This window comes from Labeo rohita, chromosome 2 (assembly GCF_022985175.1).
Source record: "Labeo rohita strain BAU-BD-2019 chromosome 2, IGBB_LRoh.1.0, whole genome shotgun sequence".
Lineage (NCBI taxonomy): Eukaryota > Metazoa > Chordata > Actinopteri > Cypriniformes > Cyprinidae > Labeo > Labeo rohita.
The window spans coordinates 26928791-26937562 of record NC_066870.1 but is presented as its reverse complement, the minus strand read 5'-3'; the positions used below and the strand labels follow the sequence as shown (position 1 = coordinate 26937562).

At 35.9% G+C, this 8772-nt stretch overlaps 1 protein-coding gene across 1 annotated transcript; it reads right to left on the bottom strand.

Moving 5' to 3' along the window:
• Nucleotides 1-296: 296 nt before the first annotated feature.
• Nucleotides 297-7954, bottom strand: ftr66 (finTRIM family, member 66). The gene is made up of 6 exons (XM_051125032.1): nucleotides 7368-7954; nucleotides 3837-3932; nucleotides 3520-3741; nucleotides 3276-3426; nucleotides 3091-3150; nucleotides 297-2302 (listed from the first exon to the last, which is right to left on the bottom strand). The coding sequence occupies exons 1-6, from the start codon at nucleotides 7947-7949 to the stop codon at nucleotides 1773-1775; spliced, it is 1641 nt and encodes a 546-aa protein (XP_050980989.1). The 5' UTR covers nucleotides 7950-7954; the 3' UTR covers nucleotides 297-1772.
• Nucleotides 7955-8772: the final 818 nt, after the last annotated feature.

Below are 8772 nucleotides of genomic sequence, written 5' to 3'. Positions count from 1 at the left end.
AGGCCTGGATTTAACACTTTTAACCTCCAGATGTCACTGTTTCTGTTATTTTGTCCTCAAGGCTTTGGTTACAATTTGGGCGTCTTGCACAACTTTGTTTTGAGTAGGGTAATTGTTCTGTTACAGTACTAGATGCCATATTATATGCCATAAAATACCAAAAGAAAGACTATACGGTGTGAAAAACGTGGTTGTCTCGTAAAGACAAAGCAAATGTAATGCTAAACAATGTATTTTATTTGGAGTGTTACAGAATTGTTTATCAGAGCTGACAGAGAATGAAAGTGTAAAGGCATTCAGACAATATATACCTCAAGGGACATTCCACAGACAGAAATAACAGCAATTTACTGTGTGAGTAGTTAAAATGGAAAGAGATGATCATAGATATAAATGTGTCAGGATTTTTTGGCTGACTGAAAAAGAAATCTATCTATCTATCTATCTATCTATCTATCTATCTGTCTGTCTATCTATCTATCTATCTATCTATATTGTTAGTTTGGGATCAGTAAGATTTGTAATGATTTTTAAAGAAGTTTCTCGTGCTCATTAAGGCTGTATTTGATTAAAAATACAGAAAAAAACTGTAATTTTGTAAAATATTATTGCTATTTAAAATAACAGTTTTCTATTTTAATGTACATTAGAATATAATTTATTCTTGTGAAGCAACACTGAATTTTCAGCATCATTACTCTAGTCTTCAGTGTCACATGATCCTTCAGAAATCATTTTAATATGCTGATTTATAATGAATGTTTAAAACAGTTGTGCTGCATAATATTTGTGATATTTTTTTCAGGATTCTTTGATAAACAAAAAGTTAAAAATAACATTGTTTATTCAAAATATACATTTTATGTTAACATACACTATTATTCCAAAGTTAGGAGTCAGTATATTTTTTCTAAATTAATACTTTTATTCACCAAGGAAGTTAAATAGATAAAAAAGTGATAGCAAAGACTTAATACTTAGAATAAATAAATAAATGCAGTTCTTTTTTAACTTTTTATTCATCAAAGAATCCTGAAAAAGAATCACAGGTTCCAAAAAAATATTAAGCAGCACAACTGTTTCCAACATTGATAATAAATCAGCATATTAGAATGATTTCTGAAGGATCATATGACACATAAGACTGAAATAATGTCTGGTAAAAATACAGCCTTGCATCACAGAAATAAATTATATTTTAAGGGTATGTTAAAATAGGAAACCAATATTATAAATTGCAATTATATTTTACAATATTACATTTTTTTCTGTACTTTTGAACAAATAAATGCAGCCTTGATGGGCATGAGACTCCATTAAAAAACATTAAAAATCTCACTGATTCCAAATTTTGAATGGCAGTGTATATATTAGTTTGTTTGTTTTTTTACCTACAGTATTTTTCAAGACAACATTTCTCAGTTTTAACTACTTTAACTTGATATACTAAAACAACTAAAAATGAAATAAAAAATTAATAAAAACTATAGACATATACAAACACAAAAACTAATAAAAATGACAAAAACACAAAAAGTTACTAAAACTTAAACTAAAATTAACATTAAAGCCGAAAATATAAATTAAAATCTAATTCAAAATATTAACAACAACTATAATAGCATCTCAGCACTACTGGACTAACAGCGGGATACCACTGTATTTGTTTTATCATATTTCTTTACTACTTTATTGTATATATTTAATCTTATATCTTTAATCATTAACCCATTCTTTTATTTCCAACGCCAAATGCGCCTCCCCTTTTCCTCTTACTCCAACTGACACAACTTGATTGAGGCATCATAGCATGAAAACTCAAAGCCAGGGTAGAGAGGTTGTGTAAATGTGGTGTGAACACTGTGAAGGAGAGTCATTGAGTCATCAATGCTGTAAAACGCTAGCGTCCCGGCCCTGTGATCCAGATAAACGCCAATCTTTGTCGACCCAGGCTCTGAGATCTTACTGACGATCCCGTTGTGCCAGAAAGCATAACCTTTCCTGCTGCAGAACAAATTCCAGGATTTGTCATTATGGCCGAAATGAGCTTCACCGCTTTCCCCTTTCCTGGCAATGTTTTTGTATGCGACTGCAATGTTTACTCCCATCCCGCTCCACTCCACTTCCCAGTAGCTGCAGCCTGTCAAGCCCTCAGTGCCCAGCACCTGGCACCAGTAATCAAAGCGCTCCGGGTGGTCGGGGCAGGATTGCACTCGGCTCCGAACGGCCACTTCTCTGTTCCCCTTGGACAAACTAAGGTCTTTGTGGGCTGTTAAAGGATTTAGTTGCAGCGGGCAGGAATCTGAGTCATGGATAGAGGATAAGAGATCAAAGATGTTTATTCACGCTGTATCGTATTTTCATCTTGAGCCATGATTAAATAAATACATATCAGATGAGAACTTTGGGGTCAGTAAGATTTATTTTTTTGATAGAAGTTAATACTTTTATTCAGCAGGGATGCATTAAATTGATCAAAATTGACATAGCGTCTACACTGCCTATTTTAGTATTCTGTTTTTGCCACGGGTTATAATAAAAAAAAGTTTCTCAAGCACCAAATCAGAATACTAAATGATTTCTGAAAACTCAAATAATGGCTGCTTAGTGGGCTGTTAATAATGTATTTGTCTTTGATCATTCATTCAAAAACACTGATTCATCCAGAAATGAACCAAGTAAATCTTAAGTGAATCACTGAATCATTTACTTATAACTTAGGCCTAATGTGATTTTGTTTAGTTGTCTAATGTTTTTTATTCTTCAGAATCGTAAGAGAACCACTACTTCCTTTTAAAAAAAAACAACAACCCAATTTATCCAGAGTCACGCAGCTCTATTTTGCAAACAGCTCTTAAGTGAATCTTGTTTTTATGTACCCTGTTGATTTTTGTTCATGGTATTAAGCTGCAACTAAATGTTTAGCAAAACAAGAAACAGAATAAATATGCTTGGTATCATCTTTTATTCACGTTGGAATCGAAAAGAATCGGAATCGATAAGCAGAATCTGAATTGGAATCGGAATTGATAATATTCTAACGATATCCAACCTTAAATAGAACTTTGCATTAGTGTAGTATTGACTTACGGTGCAGAAACTCTGGTCTAATTTTGGGCACCGTGCAGTGAAGGATCTTCATTGATCTTGCTGGAGAGGAAATGGAAAGCATGTGAACATCACAAGGAAATGGTTTAACAAATAGGCAGAATTACACAATAATCTGCAAATCATCTGCTTAGGCAGAAAGATCATTTTAGGGTGTTTCCCCTCACCTGCTTGATAGATCCTGAGCCATTCCCCTTTAAAGACATCTTCAAGCTTCTTCTTTAGAGCAGCTACTGCGTCGTTCACCTTGCCAAAATCGGAGAGTGTAGCTATTGTGAAGGGTGGGTCAGGAAGGCCGGAAGAGAACGAATGACAGTTCTGTAAAGAGAGAGAGAGACAAGAAATGTCAAATTTGTCAAATTAGCTTTTTCGGGGTATATTTTTCATAGTCAGCACTGGGATCAGGCTTACCTGAAGAACATGAACATGATCTTCAGACTTTAGAAGCATCTCAAGCTCATGATCTCTCTGTTTGAGCTCTGTGATTTCTTGCTCCAGTGTCTGCAACATGCTCTCTGCAGCTCTCTCTTGGTCTCTGATCAGATCTCTGAATTTACTCCTCCTCCTTTCAATAAACTGAATCAACTCAGTAAAGATCTGTTCGCCATTTTCCATAGCAGTCTGTGCAGAGGTCTTTCAGAGAGGGGAAAAATCCAGTATGTATTTATTTATTTATTTTTAAAACTGTATTTCATTTCAAAGTTCAAACCGTTCTGAAACTTTCTTACTTTCAGGGCGTCTACAGCCAGTTTAAGCTCCAGTAGGTCCTTTTCTTTAGCGTGGATTTTGAGCTTGTATTTATGTCGTGTCATGCCTAGTTCTTTCTGTGAAGAAACACAAGTGTGTTCATTGTAAAAACTGAAATGCTTTTTAACTACAATTATTCTGTGTAGTATTAATGTGATGTGATTAAAAACAGACACACTGCATTATTTGTGAAGATATTTTAACGTTGCTCTATATAACCCTATCCACCTTAGTTTTTCTGTAAGAGTGAGCGTGGCCATATGTAAATTTTATGGGTCAGGCTTCTGGTCTCATCCACGTCCAGCTATTTTTAGCTGTACAAAACAGCTCGTTTTGCTGCTTGATACTGCAAATTGATGTGTCTTAGCATATTATTTGAATGTATTATCTTAATTAGGAACACACTGGTTTGTAGTGCAAACGGTTTTACCATTTAGTGCTCGTTGTTATTCTTATCATTATTTCCCTATAGCGGCTATTGAACCGGAAGTCTCGTCCATAGGTATAAGAATAAGGTGGATATCAGAGTGCGGCAAACTACGGCCTGCTAGGCAGTTGGGTCCAAAGGACTATTACGTGTAATATCAACAAAATCCAATAGCCTGCAATGTGGTTAATAACACTTATGTATTCAGTCAAATTGCGCTCAGTACTATCATCAGAGTCAGATTTACTTATTGCGACACAGGCAAAAGAAATGTTTGCACCCCACCCCCAGCCCCAATATATAATTTATAAAATTACCACCCCAAAACAGCAAACAAAAATTCATCATAATCCATGGAATTTGTTATTGACCTTTTGTAGCCCTGCCCCTTTTTAACACCGCGTTTGCTGCAGTGTTGCCATGTCCATGGTTTTCCCACAGAATTGGGCTACTTTAACAGTTTTTACGGGTTGTTTTTGATGTCCGTGGGTTGAAGCGTCCCCAATATCATCATCCAAAAGTGCAACCTTTCAAACTATACTATACTGCACCGTTTAGACGGCAAAACCCCAGGTATTTGTCACCACATTCTCGGCTTATGAAGAATAAAGAAAAGTTAAATGAAGCAGCAATACCTTCTCAGGTAAAAGTTACAAGAACCGTGTCTTGGGACAAGCTGGCCATTGTACTGCTCTGACACTATCAGCTGGTTTCTATCCTATTATTTAATTTGCGCTCTTGTCACCTATGAACAGCTAATTATGATGATCTTTTTCAGAAAAGATTATCTTATTAACTTACGTCAGAAACCACGAATCTCTTTAAAAATTGGATGTTATTTTAACTACATTGCATTGTTATAGTTCGTAAAAGTTGACTGACACTGTTTCATATACTCGTCAACGGCATTTACTTGCATTTGGCGTTTGGCGAGTGTAAATTTTAGGCCCTGCTCACGACTATCCACCTTTTTCCTCAGTGCGGAAATAAGCCTATGGGTAAAACTTACGATTCATTATCCACTATAGAGAAATAACGAGAAGAACAACATTGTGCAGTAAACAGTAAAACTGTTTGCTCTACAAACCAGTGTGCTCATAATTCAGATAATACATTAAAACAATATGGCAAGACACACCAACTTGCAATATCAAGCCGCAAAATGAGCTGTTTTGTACAGCTAAAAATAGCTGGATGCAGATGAGACTGGAAGCCACACCCATAAAATTTACAAATGGCCACACCCACTCTTACATGAAGAAAAAGGTGAACAGACTATTTATCACATCTATGAGTTCAAACACGTGTCTGTATTGTATGTGTCTGTTTGTAGGAGAGCGGGAGAAAGAAAGTGCTTTTCATGGGTAATAAAGTCATTTCATAGGGAAAACATAGAAAGTTTGTTGTTTTTATACTATTGGTTATTAAATTTATTTGCTTAGTGTGTTTGTGAGTTTTGGTTCTTTTGCTGTTGTTGGTAGCCCATTGAATAAATAATTATTAGTTATTGGCAAAGACTATGCTTTATCTTCTGTTTTCTACACGTTTTTATGGCTGCTCCGCTGAGTATCCTACTGTATTTTCTGGATTATAAATCATTTTTATCATCTAAAACATGCTGATGTATATTTCAAAGCAACTTAGGCTGTGTTTACACTAGTGCCAGGGCTCGACAATAAGGAGTGCCCAATGGCCCGGGGCCAGCGTGAGAGACGCTCAGGACAGTTGACGAATCTGTATTTTTGTGTGGAAATATTACGAACTCTTTAAACATCTGTTAACAGAGCCCAGAGATGCTGAAGTCAAACGGAAAAAGGAGAAAAATAGATTAAAAAAATTTAAAGTAAAGTAAGTAAACGGTTAAACTGTTTGCACTACAAACCAGTGTGTACATAATTAAGATAATACACTAAAATTACATGGCAAGACACACCAATTTGCAATATCAAGCAGCAAAATTAGCTGTTTTGTACAGCTAAAAATAGCTAAATGTGAATGAGACTGAAGCCTGGCCGCATATACAATGTACAAATGGCCGCACCCACTCTTACAGGCAAAAAGGTGGATAGCACCACTATCAGAACCTAAATGAATGTGCAGTGTGGTACAGCGGTTATGTGGTACAAGTAGGAGCTCTTAGAAATGTCCTATCTTACAAGCTGTAATGTTACATGAATGCACCTTTTCCCATATGTATTTCCACAATTTCAGTTTGTAAACGTGTTTATTGTATATTATTTCTGAATGAAATGCTAAAATGTGACTTATACATCATCAATTTATATATCTATGCTCATAAAAAACAAGTTAGAGATGGCACAAGAATACAACTCCCATGTATACTTCTATACAAGTATACATACAGTACAGTAGTAAATGAGTGTCAGTTTAAAAGCCCCTCACATATATACAAAACGTGATGTGTCCCTGGAGTCAATACGTTTGCCTACCCCTGCCCTACATTCTACTTAACTGTTTATTTTTATAAGCTACATAAGAATAACCTTTGTCACAAACAAATGAGTTTATGCACTGTGTATGAGGATACCTACCAGAATATTCAAAGTAGCTGACCACAAAGTCAAAGCCAACAGGTCAAGCCTCTCTCTGATTCGTTGACGGTGAGAGATTCCAATCTCTTATTTTAGAAAAAGGAAGTGATACTGAACACCTTTTTGTGTGCGCAGGTTGAAATTTGAATGCGAAGCAGGAAATGTTTTTTTCATATTATTCTAACGTTATAATGTTACACTTATTTACAGGTACTTTATTGTTTTTGGCTGGAAGCGCAAGCGTCGTCCTCATCACGTCAATTCAATGCCTCCTTTCTCTCACATTTTTTCCCAATTACTCTGTTGCATGAACTTTTCTGTACAATGAAAGCTGTTCATATTGAGGTGGAGCGCACTTTGGAAAATGTGCTTTGCCTCAGTGGAAAATTATTTTGGCTACTGAAGGATTCTAAGAATACTGTAATTTACAGCATCCTCCATAGAGTTGTAAAGCATAAAAAGACTCTTATTGAATAAAGCTACTTAAACACACTAAGCAAAACAAGAAGGATGATTATTATGATTTTCTTTACCTGTTTCTTTGTGCTTTCCATAGCTGCTGGTACTGTATCGTGACCTTTATGGTCATCCATCACACACAAAAGGCATATGCATTGTTGATCAGTTCGGCAATACATCTCCAAATATTTATCGTGATGAGGACAGATCTTCTCCTGCAGGTTCACGGAGGCTTCGATCAGCTTGTGTTTCTTCAAGGCGGGAGATTTGTAGTGTGCTTGAAGGTGATTTTGACAGTAAGATGCCAAACATACCAAACAGCTCTTCACAGCTTTTTGTTTGATACTTGTACAGAAATCACAGGTCAGATAACCTGGCACACAGTTGTCGTAAATCTGAGAGTCGCCCAGAAGTTCCAGTTTCTTCAGCTTGTCCACCATTTCTGCCAGTATGGTATTTCTGTTTAAAACAGGCATGGGGCTGAACGTCTGTCCGCACTGAGGACAGCTGAAGACCCCCACATGATCATTTTTCTTCCAATAATCATTAATGCATTCCATGCAGTAGCTGTGCCCACATGGAATGGCCACTGGATCTTTCAGCAAATCCAGGCAGATTGAACAGCAAAACTCTTCTGCATCCAGGAGCCCTTCCATTATGTTGTTTTCTGCTGTAGCAAAATGTGTGAAATAATAAAGAAGCTGTTCCCAGTTTTGCACGGATGTTCCTTGGCCACACCCTTCAGTTCTTCCTATTTAGATAACAGATATGTAAATGTGCGTGTCTGCTGCACTGAATAAAATGCTACACTGTAAACCAAACATATATGTGTGTGTGTGTGTGTGTGTGTGTGTATTTGTTTTTGCTACATAGTGGGGACCAAATGTCCCCACAAGGATAGTAAAACCTGAAATTTTTGACATTTGACAATGTTAAAAAATGATTAAAAATAGTAAATGATGTTTATCTGAAAATGTAACGATGCAAACATGTTTTCTGTAAGGGGTAGGTTTAGGGTTAGGGTTGGTTTAGGGGATAGACAATATCGTTTAGTCAGTATAAAAACTATAGAAGTCTTTGGAAAGTTCCCACAAGTGTGTGTGTGTCACCCTGGACTACAAAACCAGTCGTAAGGGTCAATTATTTTTAAAATCGAGATGTATACATCATCTGAAAGCTGAATGAAGCTTTCCACTGATGTATGGTTTGTTATGATAGGAAAATATTTGGTCGAGATACAGCTGTTTGAAAATCTGAAATATGAGGGTGCAAAAAAATCAAAATACTGAGAAAATCACCCTTAAAGTAGTCCAAATGAAGTTCTTAGCGATGCATATTACTAATCAAAATTTAAGTTTTGATATATTTATGGTAGGACATTTACAAAATATCTTCATGGAACATGATCTTTACTTAATATACTAATGATTTTTGGCATAAAAGAAAAATCAATCATTTTGAACCATACAATGTATTTTT